This window comes from Mastomys coucha, unplaced genomic scaffold, assembly GCF_008632895.1.
Source record: "Mastomys coucha isolate ucsf_1 unplaced genomic scaffold, UCSF_Mcou_1 pScaffold22, whole genome shotgun sequence".
Classification (NCBI taxonomy): Eukaryota; Metazoa; Chordata; class Mammalia; order Rodentia; family Muridae; genus Mastomys; species Mastomys coucha.
Genome location: NW_022196905.1, coordinates 26,810,361 through 26,828,199, shown reverse-complemented (window position 1 = coordinate 26,828,199; position 17,839 = coordinate 26,810,361). Strand labels below are relative to the sequence as shown.

The window sequence follows — 17,839 nt, the reverse complement described above, 5'->3', positions numbered from 1 at the left end:
GTTCCAAAGCTCTAATGAAGAAGTAATACTCCTTGATGTGTTTCTGACCCTTGATCCCAGGGGTCGGGATTAAACAAATCAAACACAGGAGTGGGTGCAGCATATCACCAGTCCAGAGGCGCTGCTGTGGATGTTAACAGGGTCCTGTATTAGGCGATCAGCAGCCAGAACATGATCACCAGGGCGACAAACAGGAAGAGGCGTGACAGGAACTGCTCATCCACATACTGGGGTGTCCCAGGAACAGCTAGAGAAACAAGAGGAAGAGACTTTGTTAGAAGGCTATAGTTGTTAATGCTGCCCATTGGGGCCAGAACTGGAGAGGATGAATATTCATTTCTTTATATAATTCTTTATAATCCCTGCACAATAAAAAGACCCCCAAACTTCAAATAAAAGGAACCAAAAACAAATATAAGCAATGAGGCTTTGATCTCCAAAAGTCTGTCCTATATATGCAAATGAGCCAGTGGACTATCAGGAAACACAGAGGGAGCAGATCCCCACGGGATTCCCTACACTGTGTCACATGCATGGTACTCCTTGGTGGATCTCAGTTTTAAAAGGCAGCATCAGAAGCAGAGGATAGACCTTCTGAGACCATAAGGACCCACTCATGAGCACTGTTACTCTCCTGCCTCTTTGCACACTGTTCCAGATGGCTCTAAACCTATCTTGTATGACTGCTCTCCCCAGAACCACAGCCCCAAAATCACATGGCAAGACAGAGGGAGAACTGAGTGACTAAATAAGAACCTCTGCTTTTAGAAAAGCTAGTCAAGAGTATTGTAGAGGCATGAGTGCTCCTTACATATACGTCTATGGACCACGTTGCCCACGGAAGCCACAGATTGTTGTATCCCCTGGAACTGGAGGAGTTACAGATAGTTGTAAGCTACCATGTATGTTCTAAGGCTCAAACCTGGCTCCGCTGGAAGAGCAAGTAGTGCTCCTAGCCACTGAGTTACCTCTTCAGCTCCCTTTCGGGTGCCAGGATTACAGATGGAACCATACCCCTGGTTCTGATGTCTTGGTTTTCAAAGGAGAAAGCCAAGGTTCAGAAACATGTAACTTATATTAGGACTAAAAACTCTCTACTGTCTTTTCAGTATTTCATTAAAAACATGGCATTAGAGCACTGAAGGAAAAGTACTCAATCCTAGATTTTTAGTATTTCTTTGCTTTCTTATTAAGAAAGTCAACAAAAATCTACTACGACTTACGAGGTGGCAGTCAAGGCACCTCTCACACATCATGTGTCTTTTCCAGATGAATAAAACCTAAGAAGACAGTGCTTCTCTCAATCCCTGAACAAGGTTAGCTTCACACACAATGTATAGGCAATGCTCAAATCTGAACTCAATGCTGAGCTTCTGGGGTTCCTGTGACCTCTCCAGAGGACATCCCAAATAACAACAGGACTCCACTAGAGCTCGCTTAAATGCTATAGGTTAAAAGTATAAATGAATAAATGACCTTCAGGCTGTGCAAACTGTACCAAACATGACAAAGGAAAACTGATCAATAGCCCAGTCTGGCTGCAGAATGCAGAATGAGCTGGAGAAGATCCAGAGTTTAAGCTGGACCAGGGTAGAGGGCAGCAAGAAAGTTCTGCTGCTTCTACAAGGATCTGTCTTTCCTTTAAGGCATATCACACCCTGTCTTTTGAGGTCCTCTTCCTCTGTATGAGCTGCAGAGACATCCTAGGCAGACGGAGAGGAGATATGGAGTAGTGCCTGAGTACACTGTGGGTAGCATGCCATTTCTTCACAGTTGGTTGCTCTGATCAACTTGTGCAGGCAGAAGAGATTTATTGCCCACTCTGTCCAAAAACTGGATGAAGCAGGGAACAGCTCTGATGACTTCTGAATGGGTTACCATATTTAGAGCACTAAGCTCCTGACCAGCCCTACACTAGTTCACTTCTGTTCCTCAGACTGTACCCAGGGCCCAGAGGCTCCATTACTATAAGCAGGGCTCAACTGCCTTTGGCATCTTTTATAGGCTTCATAATGTGGGTGGTGGCTTAGGTGTCAGAGTGTAACAGAGTTAAGCACACACCTCACTCCCGTGCTGTACTCTGAATACAGACAAGAGGCTAAAAGGAGAAATACAAATGACAAATATAAACACAGTTCCCAAGGTCTGAAGTTTGGCATCAGCCCCATTTTGTGTTCTGAGAGATGCCAGGAAACAGGAGGTCCTAACATTGCACTCCTCCATGATCCAAAAATGGTCAAAGTGTGTGTGTGTGTGTGTGTGTGTGTGTGTGTGTGTGTGTGTGTGTTTGGGGGAGTGGCAGGAAGGGAGTACATGTGTAGGATTAAGGTTTTTTTATTTTTTTGTTTTTTTTCTGAGACAGGGTTTCTCTGTCCTGGAGCTCACTCTGTAGACCAGGTTGTCCTCAAACTCAGAAATCTGCCTGCCTCTGCCTCCCAAATGCTGGGATTATAGGCTTGCACCACCACCACCCAGCAGGATTAAGGTTTTATTAGCTAAGTATTGTTTATAATTTTTAATTTAATGGTCATGGGCTATGTCTTAGAATCATTACTTGCAGTACAGGTGATGAGCCCCTCTGTTTGTAATAGAACATAACACATCCCTCATGTACCTAATACATGATAAGTCCTGAGATTATTGGATGAGTGTGGCGATCTGCAAAGAACTTAAGGGATTTTGGAAAGTCTATGCATGCAGTGATAATGATCTGCAACTTCTATACTGCTGAATTTCTAAGCAGTTTTCTAGCAGGATAAGTTCCTGATTTAAGAAAATCGGGCTTACCTGGAGGAGGCCGTCCATCATTTATGTTAAATGCTGTGGCAAATATCCCAAATGGAAATGCTCCAATTCCAAAAGACATCTGAAAGCCACCATCTCCAAATCCAAATCCTTGAAATCCCTGTGGAAAAGAAAAGTAATTAAGAAAAATAAGCAGATTTATTCCACATCTCTCAGTATCTTACATCACAGCACAAATATGGTCCCCATGTTTCTTCTCGTCCCTCTGCCACAAACTTAAGGCCTCAGCTCTTTCTTCTAGCAACACCACAAAGCAAAGGAACTTGGGAGGCACCTCTGACCTTCCCTTAGCATACAGCTAAGGAGCTATAAATGGTCCAAAAAGATATAGCTCTGACCTAAAGTGAAAAATATTGCTCTCAGGGTTTATACAGTGTTATATCATTTTCCAGGGTTCCATATTAGCCAGTAAAATTTCCTACATGTTAATAAAATACACAGCTGGCACTCAGGCCCATGGCCAAATGCAAAGAACCATCATAATAGGATATAATAACAAAAAAAAGATGGAACTCTGATTGGTCAATAGATCAGTCAAACAAAAATCTCGTAACATGTTCTCTAAGGAACCTGGTGCTCATTTATGCTAACAAGACAGAAAACCTGTTGTGACTTAGATTGTCAAACTGTTTAAACTCCTGTACAATGACAATATGTAAATATGTTGTCAAGATATGAGTATTTTTCCTAACGAGTTCAGGGACTGTGGATGTAGCTGAGCTGGCTGAGCACTTGCCTAGCATTCATGAAGTTCTGAGTTTGGTCCAAAGCACTGCATTAATTTAGCTAAGTGGTGGTAGTTGGACAATTAGTTCCCTATCAGTCTTGTCTATATAACAAGACTTCCAACAAGACTCTCAAAAACAAAGAAAACAAAACACAAACCCAAATAAAGACAGAAAACAAAACATACACATAAGTTTTTCATGAAACATAAAATTCTGAATATTTAAAACAATTTAATTTCTTCAGATTGCTATGAAACCTGGGTATGGTACTATGGCCCCAGCTCTTGGGAAATGGGGACGGGAGAAAGAAGAGGAGGGGGAGGAGGAGGAAGAAGAGAAAGTAGAGAAGGAGGAAGAAGAGAGTAACATATATTTGTCATTAGAAAGTAAGTCAGAAATCTTTCCAAATAGACACTGTCAGCAGTGCATTCGGCCTTGGTTTCTCCCCAGATATGTTTCCACACATTGTCTTTCCCAGGAGTGGACTTAGCAGAACAGTGACTGTTAGTAAGCAACTCCTTGGAGTACAAGACCTGCACACAAGACACAACCCAGCCTTTCCTTCCCTCTCCCTACTCTGACAGGATCTCACTAGGTAGCTTAGGCTGGCCTCAAATTTGCAGTGTTCCTGCCTCAGTCTCCTGACTGCTGGAATTACAGATAAGTATGTCCAAGAGTGGCAGGTTATGTTTAATTCTTGCATTAACATTTAAGACTAAACTTGGCCAATCTAACCTGAAATTTCAAACTTTAATAAAAATGTATTACTATTCCATGTAGGTGTTCCTATGTATATTATACATGTGTCACAGTACATATGTGGTTAGAGGCCAACTTTGTGGAGTCAGTTCTCTTTTTACTTATGCAAGTTCTGGGGATTGAACAAAAGTCACCAGGCTTACCCATAGAGCCAATTTGCTGGCTCTGAACACTCATCTCTTTTTTTTTTCCCCCCGAGACAGGGTTTCTCTGTGTAGCTCTGGACCTCACTCTGTAGACCAGGCTGGCCTCAAACTCAGAGATCTGCCTGCCTCTGCCTCCCAAGTGCTGGGATTAAAGGCATGCGACACCACCACCTGGCTAACACTCATCTCTTAATCACTGTGCAGAACTTACAAATTCCTTCCTTTGGACCTCTGGTGAGTTCTTTAGAACAAATGATGAAATAATGGAAAGATTGGGGTGTAGGGCAGGCAGGCATGGTGGCACACACCTTTAATCCCAGAACAGCTACCCAATCTATATATCGAGCACTAGCTAGCAAAGATAGGGCTTCATAGTGAGATGAAAGAAATTAAGGAACTATGTGTTCTGAATGTGCTTAGCAAACTAGCTGTTGCAAACTGAAATAAGGAAGAGTTGGTCAGTCGCTGATTAATAAGACAAATATTCCCTGAAATAAAGCCATCAAAAGAAAAAAAGAAAGAAAGAAGGAAGGAGGGAAGAAAAGAAGGAAGCAAGCAAGCAAACTAGACTAGTAGCAGCTGCAGGTCTTAGGGCCCAGCGGTGTGCGCTCAGACATTAGGGCAGCCTCTGATTTCTGTTGCTTGCTAATGCTCCTTGAGCAAGCAGAGCCTCAGAAGGTAAAGGGAGGCTGTTTAGCAGTCAGGAGAAGGACTTCAGTAGCACCCAGATTGGGTTTTGGTTCTACCTGTGCCCCTGGACAGGAACACTACACACATCTGCCCCTCAGCTATGCCCTCTACATGGATTTAAATGAGGCTTAAAGGAGACTGGGCACACAAAACTCTGTTTATTTGCTTGTGTGTTTTGAGACTGGGTTTCTCTGTGTAGCCCTGGCTGTCCTGAATTCACTAAGCAGACCATATTGGCCTTAAACTTAGAGATCCACCTGCCTCTGCCCCCTGAGTGCTGGGATCAAAGGTGTACATTAAGGAACTTAGTATCTGTAGAATAGATGAAAATTTAAGAATTACAAAACAAGAGCCACATATTGTAAAAAAGTAAAAAACAAAAGTAAGCCAGGCATGGTAGCCTATGTCTTCCTAATGCCAACATTACGAAGTCTGAGGCAGGAGGATTATCTAGGCATGCTAGCCTATGTCTATAATGTCAGCAGTAGAAGACTGAGGAAGGAAGGTCATGAGTTCCAGATCGCCTTGGGATCCATAGTGAGAACCTATCTCAAAAATCCAAAAAGTCAGGCTGGTAAGACAATCTGGCACTAAAGGGGCTTGACATGCAGCCTAACATGCTAAGTTCCATCTCCAGAGTCCATGTTGGAAGAGGAACTGACTCCCCCAAGTGTCCTTTCACGTCTACACATAGACTCTCCACTATATGCACACAATAATAAAGATTAAATTTAAAAATATATGAAATATGCAAATGCATAATCAATAAACATACATGTATAAATTAATAAAACACACACACACACACACACACACACAGAGTAAAGGAAGATGAGAAGACTGGCCCAAACGCTCCCAGTGGCTATCTCTGGATGAGTGGTTCTGGGATTTTCCCCTGCTTGTCTTCTTTCTGAACTTTATACATTTTCCTTTACTTTTAGGATAAGGGGAAAAACTGGAAGGGAACAGGAAACTTTCAAAGTCACAGGCACACTGCTAGAAGCGTTTCCTAGAATGCTCCTCACCCCTCTATTCTCTGGCTCTGGCCTCTGGCCTTGAGGACGAGGAGGAGTCTTCTCTCTGAAAAGAAACAAAGTCCGGCCATCACTAAATGCTGTTAGCTGTTCCCCTTGAGGACTGAACCACAGTGTCTGGGTCACTCTCCTGTTCAACACACAAAACTGTGTGGGCTTAACAAAGTTCTAACTCCATTCTACCTCGAACCAGGAAAATCAGCTTGTTCCAAGAAAGCCATCAGACTGCATAGCCTACCCTTGCAATAGAGATTTTGATCCATGGTTATGAAAAGTGGCCAGTTTTGCCTTCCCTAGGCCTGCATGATATGAGCTCATGGGTACCAGAAATCCTAAGCCTGACTAAAACCAAAGATGGTTTGTTGGATAGGGTTAAGGCTCAAGGTCTCTCTAATCTCCCCTACTAATCTCAGTTTGGCTTCCATTACTCTTAGGCTAGCACCCCCATGCTATCTATCTTTTACTTTTGCTGCTAGGCCTCAGACCCTCCCGACAGTTTGACTGTTTAGTTCACATTAGGTACGAGGCAGGATGCAATCAATACTGATAACTGGCCACAGTTACCACTCCTGAGATGATGACAATTTCAAAAGAGATACAAGCAGTCACAATATAGGGTGAGAGGATGACAGAGAAGAAAGATCACCTCAGGGAGGGGCTTTAAGGCTTTCGTAAAATCAGGGCAGGAATCAAGAAAAGGCTCCAGGAAGCAGGGTGTAGACTGAGTGGAACCAGGGAGAGCAGTTCTGCCCTCAGAGCAAACACAAGTGCAACAAGTGTGATAGAACAAACTCTTTAAGAGAAGTTCTGTATGTCTGTTAGACAGGAGATGTATAGTCAGGTGAAATGCTAGACAGTAAGACATTTTTCTGGAAAGGCCCAGGTGCCAGGTCAAAAGGGCCATAACATCGCACAACTGTTTGCCTGCTGGTGGATCACACAGGCCCCACCCTTCCCAGATGACTCTCATCTCCATCAAAATGCCTCAAAACCAAGTAGTCATCAACAAACACCAAGCTAAAGGTAGGGTTAGAGTGCTAAGTAGATGTGAATACCTGCCCGTCCAAGTGGGGACATGGGTATCAGATGGAGCAAGTCTTTACCTGGGATCCTGCTGTCCAGTGCTGCCTCTGCCATAGAGTGGGATGACCTTGTCCCGGCTGATGCCAGCTTTGCAAACTGGACACACTTGTCTGTTAGGTCTAGTCTCCAACCACTACAAGTGAGAGAAAAACACACAAATGAACCAAAGCTGCCTTTAGTCAAGTGCAGCATCTGATTGTGAAGCCAGAGTCCTTAATGTGGGAAACACCAGCTGCAGTAGCCTGAGCAGGGAACATTTAGGAACCATAATCTAATTTCTGTTTCTAGCATTGAAAAATATTTACTAGGGATAAAATCAAAATTGCCTTTAAATACCAGTAATTAAACAAGCTTCTTTCTCTGTTACTCTCTGGGGACAGTACAGAAGGAGCTGCAAGACTGAGGCCTCCTGGCAAGCTCCTGGTATGAACAAAATCTTACTTTCAGGATCAATCAAATTATCTACCATCATCCCATTTTTCTTTTTCAAGACAGGGTTTCTCTGTGTAGCCCTGGCTGTCCTGGAACTCACTCTGTAGACCAGGCTGGCCTTGAACTCAGAAATACACCTGCCTCTGCCTCCCAAGTGCTGGGATTAAAGGCATTCGCCACCACTGTCCGGCTTACATATCTTATTTTTAATTATGTATATGTCAGTTGAGGGCGAAGGTATATACAAACAAATATATGTGCCCTCAGAGGCCTGAAGAGGAAGCCAGAGCTGGAGTCACAGGGAGCTATAAATATGGGTACTGGGGATTGAACTTGGGTCCCTTTGGAAGAGCAGTACACGCTCTTAACTGCTGAGCTGTCCCTCTATCCCCAATTTCCCATTTTTACAACATATTCCCCCAAAATGGTATAACCTGACATCAGCACCTAGATATGCTAATCATTTTTGGGTCACTTAATATTGTGTTAGGGGATAGAGTTTGCTCATTATCTAAACTTTATTTTTAGTGTTATACTATATTTCTTTTCTTTTCTTTTTGAAGCAGAGTTTCATGTATCTAAAAATGATGCTGAACTCTTAATCCTCATGTCTTTTGCTTCCTAAGTACAAGGATTACAGAACTATGCCAGCATACCTAACTTGTGACCTCTTTTTGGGCACTGGAGGGTTTTTGATGTACATTTTCTCAACCTTTATTTATTTTTAGTACTTTCTCAACCTTTATTTATTTTTAGGGATTAAGCTCAGAGCCTTGCACATTATCAGTATACACACTATGGATGAACTATGACCCAGCCCCTCAATATTATTTATGGATGTAAACTGCATCTCTAGATATGAAGATAAAAAATTTATTAAATGAATATAAGCCAAAGACTTCAGAGATACAGAAATAGCAGCATTTCATTTTGTATCCTACATTCCCTAGTTGCCAATAGCTCTAAAACCTAAATTACATCATTTCCTGAAGCTCACATTATTACATTCTTTCAAAGTTTATGTGAGTCAGACTGCTCATCCCTAGCCCTTCTTCTTTCCCGAGGAGGAAACAGAGCAGTCTAGTCCCTGTCCTCCAAAACACCCGCTAAGCCGCCTAGGAGTGAGATACTATACTTCTGACACCCATGGAAATAGCTACCTGGCTGTGACTGTTCATATCCAGTACCCAATGCCAGCCTCAGCTCTTAGTGAACACTAACTGGTTTTCATAAAAAATTAAACCAAGACTTCCCTCCTCTGCAAAAGCTACCTATTCGTACCAAAAAAAGCTTACCTCTTCTCAACAACCTCAAGACCTTTCAGGAGAGAGGTGCACTGATATGAAAGGAGCTACCTTTGTATTTCTTCAAGATTTATTTTTATCTCAGTGTGTGTGTGTGTGTGTGTGTGTGTGTGTATGTGTGTGTACACCCCATAAGTGTTGAAGTCCCTGGAGCTAGAGTTACAGGTGCTAGGAACTGAAATTGGCCCTTTGCAAAAGTAGCAAGCATTCCTAACCACTGAGCTGTCTCTCCAGCCCAGAAGTTATCTTTTATCAATATAAGAGTTCAGAAACAAACAAACAATAAAATGATCTAATAGGTGAGGATGTGACTTAGTTAACAGATCAATTGCTTAGCAAGCAAGACATCCTGGGTTTCCAGTATTACATGAAGTAGACATTGTGGTGCACACCTATAACCCCAGCACTTTGAGGCAGGAGGATTTCAAGGTCATCTTCAACTACATAGTGAGTTTGAGGTATAGCTTGGGATACATTCAATCTAGTCTTGAAGCAAACAAAAACAAAACAAAACAAAAAGGGAGCTGAGCAGTGGTGGCGCATGCCTTTAATCCCAGCACTTGGGAGGCAGAGGCAGACAGATTTCTGAGTTCAAGGCCAGCCTGGTCTACAGAGTGAGTTCCAGAACAGCCAGGGCTAAACAGAGAAACCCTGTCTTGAAAAAACAAACAAACAAACAAACAAAAACAAACAAAAAGGGAGCTAACATTATCAAGTCTAATGCATCTGCAAATGAGCCACTGAAACACGGAAAAGTGATGGTCATCTAAGCCCATATGGCTATTATTGGCAGAATCAGGACTAATTCAGACATGAAAAGACCTCTTTACTACATGAAATACTGGTTAGTGGGCAGGTGTATAAAAAGGGCAACTGAACCCAGAAGCAAGGGAGATTGCAGTTTCTGACAGTAATCCCCTGAGGTGAGGGCTGTCTTGTGCAACTCTAGCTGATGAAAGACAAAGTAAAATGAAGTACATCTTACCTGATGTAAACACGGCCAACTACAGAGTCCCCAGGGCGGCCAATCATCAGGAAGGAGAGCGGGAAGGAAAAAAATGCTTTCATTAGCAGAAACACTTCATGAGCAGGGAAGGACATCAGAAGGGGGTGACTGCAACCCCAGTGAGGCGTCACACGGGTTACTGGCATCACATATAGAAAAAGGTAGGGAGGCACATATCTGTAATCCTGCACTTGGGACGCAGGGGCAGGAAAGGATTGGGAGTGGAGTTCAAGGTCATCTTCAACTACACAGTGAGACTGAGTTTACAGACTAGGCTATAGAAGACCCTGTCTTAAAACAACAAAATGAAAGAACAAAACAGACAAGAAAAAGCTAAAACCACAGGAAAAACAAGATAGTAGAAAGACATGACTCCAGTCTCCAGCCTGAACCCCCTTTAAAGAAAGAAAACAAACCAACCAAGCACAATTAATCCATAGGCTATTCTTTCAGATATTATAGGTTCTGAAGGAATCTAATATAAGTCAAGTATTCTCTGCAAGTCAGCACTGTCATGTAACACATGACAACATAAAGCACATACATATACCTACACACACAATATGCACTCTGTCAGATGGGTTCACAGCCTCTTCAGGCTCACCAGTTATTTATGGATTTTCTATTATTTCAGATTCAATTTTTAAAAAGTGCTCTCATAGTGGGAGTGGTCTGAAAGGCTGGCCCACTCAGAGCATCTTTGTAATGGGAGGATGGAGAAGCTACTTGGGAAAGGGTACCTCCATCTCACAGCCACTGCCCAATAGTTCTTCCTTTTTTTTTTCTTTTTAAATTAAATTATTTATTTATTTAAATACAGGGTTTCACCATATAGTCCAAACTGGCTTCAGACTTCTAATCCTCTGCCTCAGACTTCAGGGTACCAGTTTTGTTAGTTTATTTTTATGGGCATGAGTGTTCCTTACATGTACGTCTATGGACCACATGTTGAAGCCACAGATTGTTGTATCCCCTGGAACTGGAGGAGTTACAGATAGTTGTAAGCTACCATGTATGTTCTAAGGCTCAAACCTGGCTCCGCTGGAAGAGCAAGTAGTGCTCCTAGCCACTGAGTTACCTCTTCAGCTCCCTTTCGGGTGCCAGGATTACAGATGGAACCATACCCCTGGTTCTGATGTCTTGGTTTTCAAAGGAGAAAGCCAAGGTTCAGAAACATGTAACATATCAGGACTAAAAACTCTCTACTGTCTTTTCAGTATTTCATTAAAAACATGGCATTAGAGCACTGAAGGAAAAGTACTCAATCCTAGATTTTTAGTATTTCTTTGCTTTCTTATTAAGAAAGTCAACAAAGGAAGCCGCCATGCAGAAAAGAAATGGATTTGTTAAAGACACACTGCAATCTAGACACATATTGCTTGAAATCTGTTCTATTCAGCAGCACTCTGCCTCTCTTAATTCTCTGCCTTAATTCTGTCACTTTCATCTATACAAAACAACAATTAGGGCAAAAAAAAATCTCAAAATGAAAAACCTCTGCTCTAGTCTATTAATTCATCAATAAATTTACCTTTTATATTGCTGAGAATTTAAATTCTCTCAAATACTGCTTTCTTCACAAAAATATTAATGGGGTCTATGTCTCCTGGGTTTAATAATCTGGCCCATCCCTCCACAGCTATTCTTGTTTCCCATCCAGGGTTTTGTTGAAAGGGGGACAATAGCCTCAGGGACTCAGATGAGCTGACACCATACATGCTCATCTCTAGAAACTGTCTGCTCTGGGGTGGCATGGGCCCTTAACTTTAATTGCCATCATTTCCCCTCTACATTCAAGGTTCCTCTCTACCCTTCCAAGTTAGCCTAACATCTAGAAAGAAAAAACAACCACTACTCTATATCCACCTAAGTTCTCAGAGACAGCTGGGGTTTCTGTAGGCACCAAGACTAGGACACTGACTTTGCTGCTTCATTTCACAACATAAACATAGAATATACAACAATTACAATCACAGCTAGCACACATAGCATGTGGTTTTTCAACATGCTTACTATTTGGGGTCATTTAATAGAAATAAGCCTGTAAAATAAGGCAGAGTCAAGATCTGAGAGGAGGAAGTCTGGCTCCACAGTCCTTGCTCAAAACCACTATGCAATACTGTCTTGTAGGCTCAGCACAGCAAGCAAGCCTTGCTCAAGTGGTAGTACATGCTCACAAAATGGCCTTACTCTTGCAGAGATGGGAAGATGACCAGGGTGAAAACAGGATTTGCCCAAGGTTACCCAGACCTAGTAGAGCTAGGATGGAAACTGAGGCTTTTTGTCCCTTTGGTCTGAGTGTATCAGGAATCAAAACGAGTGAGACATCTACCCCAAACATCTTCTGCCCAAAGTGAAACATCTGCCTAGAGCCATGGGCTTTCAAACTTGGTAGGGTGTCTACAGAGATAGCAGAAATGGTACTCACCAGAAGAGGTGGCCACACAGGCTGATGACAGCGTCCTTGGCCGTGTCCAGGCATATGTTGCATTCGAAGGTGCTGTCTTGCCCTCCACTCTCACCAGGGCCATTGCTGCTGCCACTGGGCCCCCCTGCACTGGAATTCTCAGTGGATGCAGAGGCTGAAGGCCCTTTACTTGCCATGGCTGCTTGCCAGCAAGGCTTTTAGAAGATTCTCAAGACAATCCTGAAAGGCAGAAAGCACTTGATTGTCCATTGCTGTAGCCTACTTCTCAACTTCCAAGCCAACACCTCCATCTTCTCTCAGTTATAAACTCTAACTATGACTGAACTGGGAGCATATTTCCCAGAGGGCTACAGGGACAGAAGCTGTGGGGCTATGCACTTTTCATGAGTTGCTCGTGGACATGGCCCAAAACACGTATCATAAAACATAAACTGCAAAAATACAGAGCAACCTCTAGAAAGGTCTCAACACAGCTCTCCCATTATCTTTATATTTTCCTGTATTAACTACAGCAGATAATAAATACACGTTCCATTAAATATTAAATTGAACTGCCAAGCTATCTTTTAATTCTGGACAATTTATGTTGACTAGGAGAACAGGATCTACTCAGAACTATGACTGGTATATGGCAGAATATAAAGAAATTCCTGTGACTGGGAAAGACTGGGAAGCTTGAGGCCATCAGATGATGGCCTTTGGTACTTTCTGCCAGCTGGATACCACTTATCTTATTTTGTCTGAATTTATTAACACACTTAAGAAGGAATTTATGCCAGTGAAGGAAAAGTTGTCTATCCCATACATCCCAAAGTCATCTGGCACACTCATGCTCTAGGCAGCCCTGATCACCTCAGGAAACAGCAGACTGAATTAGCTGGCTGAGTGATTAGTGTGGGTTTGAGACCAGGACTCATGGCACACTATTGTACTCAAATCACCACATCACCATAGATAAGGCTGGTCACCATTGCCAGTGAAAAACGTATCAGTGTTGACTACCACTTCCAAATCAAAGAAACCAAGCAAAGACAAAGAGATCCATACAAGTCATACTCAGAAATTCCAAGTGCACATTAAGAACCTGTCAGGAGCCTCATCTGATTATCCTCATTAGCTTAGGAATTAGAAGCAGAAATACTGGGTGGCTACCATAAGGGAACTGAAGGCTTAGACTCTGCCCAGCCTCTAGCCTGCTAGGAACCACACTTTTCCTGCCCATGCTTTTTTCATGTATAAAATGAGGACTCACCACTGGGGTACCAGATCACCTTGATTTCAGCTTCCAAGTAAAAACAGATTAAGTACCCACAGCTGGTTTTCTCAAACCAAGAAGCCTCCCGCTGTGTCTTCACAGGACAGACTTAGAGCTTGGACTCATGAGCATCTTTCACTACAACTGCAGCTTAGCGACTTGAGCAGGGAAAGAGGCCAGCTCCCCGCCACTTTTTCACTCAGTTACATCATTTTACGTGATGTCCCAGAAGGGCAGCTGGTTGCTGACAGTAGCAGTGTCTTGCTACTGTTCTAAGACCTTCTCCATGGTGGAGAGCTTCCTTCTTTCCCTCTTTTATAACTCTGTGTGTGTGTGTGGCGCGCGTGCGTGTGTTTTGCTAGGGTATAAATGTAGGCCTCACAATGCTAGTTCAACACTAAGGACTCCATCATTGAGCTATACACATCCCCAAGTCCCAGTGCTTCCTTGTTAAAAAAAGAAATTCTTTCTGATATTTACTTCATTTTATGTGTACTACTAATGCCAATCTATTTTGTTTAATGTTGGTAGAATTACTGTTAATTTTGTTGGGTATAATCTTATTATGTAACTTAAAAAAATTACCATCTGGGCTGGAGAAATGTCTCAGTCAGAAAAGTGTTGCTAAGCAAGCATTAAGGCCTGAGTTTGATATGTAGACCCCACATAAAAAGGTCAGGTATAGCTGGACAGTGGTGGCTCACCCCTTTAGTCCCAGCACTTGGGAGGCAGAGGCAGGCGGATTTCTGAGTTTGAGGACACTAGACTTCTACCTAGTCTACAGAGTGAGTTCCAGGACAGCCAGAGCTACACAGAGAAACTCTGTCTTGAAAAACAAAAACAAAAACAAAAAAAAAACCCTAAAAAACCAGGCACAGTGGCATATACCCACAGTGGCATATAATCTCAAAACTTGGGAGGTAGAAGCAAGGAAGATCTGAATGAAGTTCAAGGACATTCTTGGCTACGTGTAAATCTGAGGTCAACCCAGGTTATATAAACTAACTAGTTTCTTTTGTTCCCTGAAAAGTAAGCACAGGGCTACCCAGATCAACGATCTACAGCAAACCAACGTGGGAGGGGCTATTGCCACATATGCACCACTTATGATGAACCCATTCTACCTGGATCCAACAAGGCTCTGCATGGCTCATGCTACCACTCACAGGCATGATGGTAAAACTGGGGTAAAGATAGGTGTTAAAGTAGGAATAGTCAGGAGACAGCAACAGGCCAGCTGAGAGTTTGCAGGGTATAACAGCCATACAGCAACCCAAATACTGGGACAGGCTTATACATGACAACTCTGAACATACCACACCACTCTATCCTGATTCCCTTCTCCGGGCCTCATCCCAGTAGGCGCTCAGATAACTGCTGAATGAGTGACTACAAGTGCGCATGACTAGTTATGGTCAACTGCCAGGCTGCCTGCTCACAAACCCCTTTGCAAACCTGGGTTCCAAAGCCACATACTCATCTATGAAGCCGCTTCTCTACCTCCTCCCTAACCCCATGTGCAAAAGGAGATGAGTAGCATCTCTTTGGGGCTATCTGCTGAGCACCTACAGAACAAAAAAAAATGTAGCCACAGCCTTGTGGGACTTTTAGGACTAGGACAGTGGCCAGATAATATAGGTCCTGGTTGGCTTGGACACTAGACTTCTACCTAGAATAAGAAGAAAATAGGGTCTGAGCTTTGCTGAGCTGCTAAAATCAATCATAGGTCCCTATGGAGCCTATAGGCTCTGACCTAACCAATATAGCAACCTCATTTTGGCTGGTCTGGAACTTCTGGGCTTAAGTGATCCTTCTACTTCACTTTCTCAGTGCTGGGACTAAAGGCATGCACCAACCATTCTTTATTCTTCACCTGAAGCATACTGCAGGTTCAAATCTATTACTGCTTCTGACCCTCACTCCATTTTACAGATAGGAGCATCAAGCTAGGGAAGTTAAAGGACTTGTCTAAAGCCAAGCTACCACACAATGCCAAACTCAGAGTTTCCAACACAATATAAATACACTTTACATTCTTACAGATGGCTGTGAGCTGCAGTATTGGGTGCTGGGAATGAAACCTGGGTCTTCTGGAAGAACAGCAAGTACTATTAACCATGGAGGCATCTCTCCAAGCCCACTCTACACTTACATTTTATTTTATGTATGTATTTTGCCTGCATATATGCCAGCCTGCTTGGTTCCTGCAGAGGACAGAAGAGGGCATGAGATGCCATATGGGTAGTAGGGAATCAAGCCTAGTTCCTCTAGAAGAGAGGCCAGTGCTCTTAGTCACTGAACCATCTATGTAGCAACACCACTCTACATTTTTATGCTACCTTACTAACATGTAGCTTTATGAGAGATGTGCAGTCTTTGCCCCAAACTCACTGCTATAATTTTTGTGCTTTCTTAATGAAATATGGAGCAAACCTATCATTCATTCACCCATTCATGCAGATAACAATTCTCTACTGACAACTACATGCCTGCCACATTTATTGCTACTGAGTGGAGGTTACACAAAGAAGAGCAGTGCCAAGCTGAGGTTCTAGAATTTAGCAGACGAGCTAAAAGTGCATGTTAAATTGTAAGACTCTTTAATGAGGGCTCCATCAAAATCACCTGAGTTGTACTGTTTTTCTTAAAACCAACAATAACAAAAATGAAATAACATCTACCCATCTATGGTAGTGAGTTTTGTTTGTTTCTGTTTCTTTGCTTATTTTAATGTTAATTTGACAAAAGTTAGAGTCATTTAATCAGAGAACCTAAATTGAGAAAATGCCCCTGTAACAGACTGTAGACAACCCTGAGGGCATTTTCTTAATTAGTGATTGATGCTGCCTCAACTTCCTTCAGTGATGAACTGTGATGTGGAACTGAGGCTAAAAATCCTTTTAATCTCCAAGTTGCTTTTGGTCATGGTGTTTCATCACAACAAAAGAAACCTGAACTAAGACAATCTTTTCCCAAATGATAATGTATTAATGAGTACACAGAACATTAGAAAAGCACTCCTTGGACTGGAGAGATGGATCAGTAGTTAAGAGCACCAACTGCTCTTCCAGAGTTCGATTCCCAGCAACCACATGGTAGGTCACAGCCATCTGTGATGGAATCCAATGTCCTCTTCTGGTGTGTCTGAAGACAGCTACAGTTTACTCATATACATAAAATAAATAAATCTTTAAAAAAAAAGTGTTAGAAAAGCACTCCTCAGTTGGAGCCTTCTAGGGTGACACAGTGGTGCTTCAAGACTAAGGCAAATCTGCAATTCAATTAGGAACGCAGAGCTTAAAGTGACTAAGCTCATATCCTCAGTTCTCACCTACTCACCCCGAGAAACCACAGTGAGAGAATATCAGAGTTGAATATCCTTGCAGCAACCACCAATGAACTGACTCTGACTCTCATTCTTGTGTTCAGTTCTTAGGTTCTAGAGAACTGGAGGCATTCTGGAATCCATCATCTGTCTTATGCGCTCCCTTTGTTGTTTGTTTGAGACAGGGTTTTCTCTGTGTAGTCCTGGCTGTTCTCCAACTCAAAGGTCCGACTGCTTCTGCCTCCTAAATTTGGGGATTAAAGGCATGGACAACCATGTTGGCTTATGTACTCTTTTTTAATGGCCCCACTACTACTGTTTCTGAGGACAAAACCCAGTTCCTGGGCATGCCAGGCAAACACTCTACAACTGACTATATTCCACCTCCTATACCTTTTATAACTCTAAATATCCCCAGGCCATGGTGTACAGAGATACAAAAAGTCCCAATCTTCATTATGAAAATTACAAATCTGGGCATGCTCCCAGCAAAGGGCTGTTCCTGTGGTACATGCTTGTTCACATGGAAGGAGTCCTGGCATGCATGTCTGAGCCTGTCTACACTGATGCTTAGGCTACTGACAGACCACATGGAGACAGAGATGCAACCCACATTCCAAGAATGTGTACGTCACACACATGGAAGGCTACAGTGGGAAGTAATAAGTAAGTTGAGTGGAATTTGGGATACACATTAACCAGCTGTAAAATTCAAGATTTAAATGACGTTTCAGTCCTAAATAGCACTGGGCAGTGGTGCCACACGACTTTAGTCCCAGCAATTGGGAGGCAGAGGCAGGTGTATTTCTGAGTTCGAGGCCAGCCTGGTCTACAGAGTGAGTTT

General features: G+C 42.7%; 1 protein-coding gene across 7 annotated transcripts in view; it reads right to left on the bottom strand.

The window, feature by feature from the left end:
- Positions 1-127: 127 nt before the first annotated feature.
- Positions 128-17,839, bottom strand: part of Rnf185 (ring finger protein 185) — a 30,649-nt gene continuing 12,937 nt past the window's right edge. For 3 of the 7 annotated variants that reach the window (XM_031340636.1, XM_031340639.1, XM_031340641.1), the window contains exons 2-7: positions 12,416-12,634; positions 9,967-9,985; positions 7,266-7,378; positions 6,154-6,208; positions 2,788-2,905; positions 128-247 (exon numbers count right to left, since the gene is read on the bottom strand). In XM_031340636.1, coding sequence (XP_031196496.1) covers positions 150-247; positions 2,788-2,905; positions 6,154-6,208; positions 7,266-7,378; positions 9,967-9,985; positions 12,416-12,591 — 579 coding nt within the window. In that variant the 5' untranslated portion in view covers positions 12,592-12,634 and the 3' untranslated portion in view covers positions 128-149. Of the gene's footprint in view, positions 248-2,787; positions 2,906-6,153; positions 6,209-7,265; positions 7,379-9,966; positions 9,986-12,415; positions 12,635-17,001; positions 17,240-17,839 lie in introns of those variants that run through there. The other 4 variants (XM_031340637.1, XM_031340638.1, XM_031340640.1 and 1 more) reach the window with 3 other exon arrangements.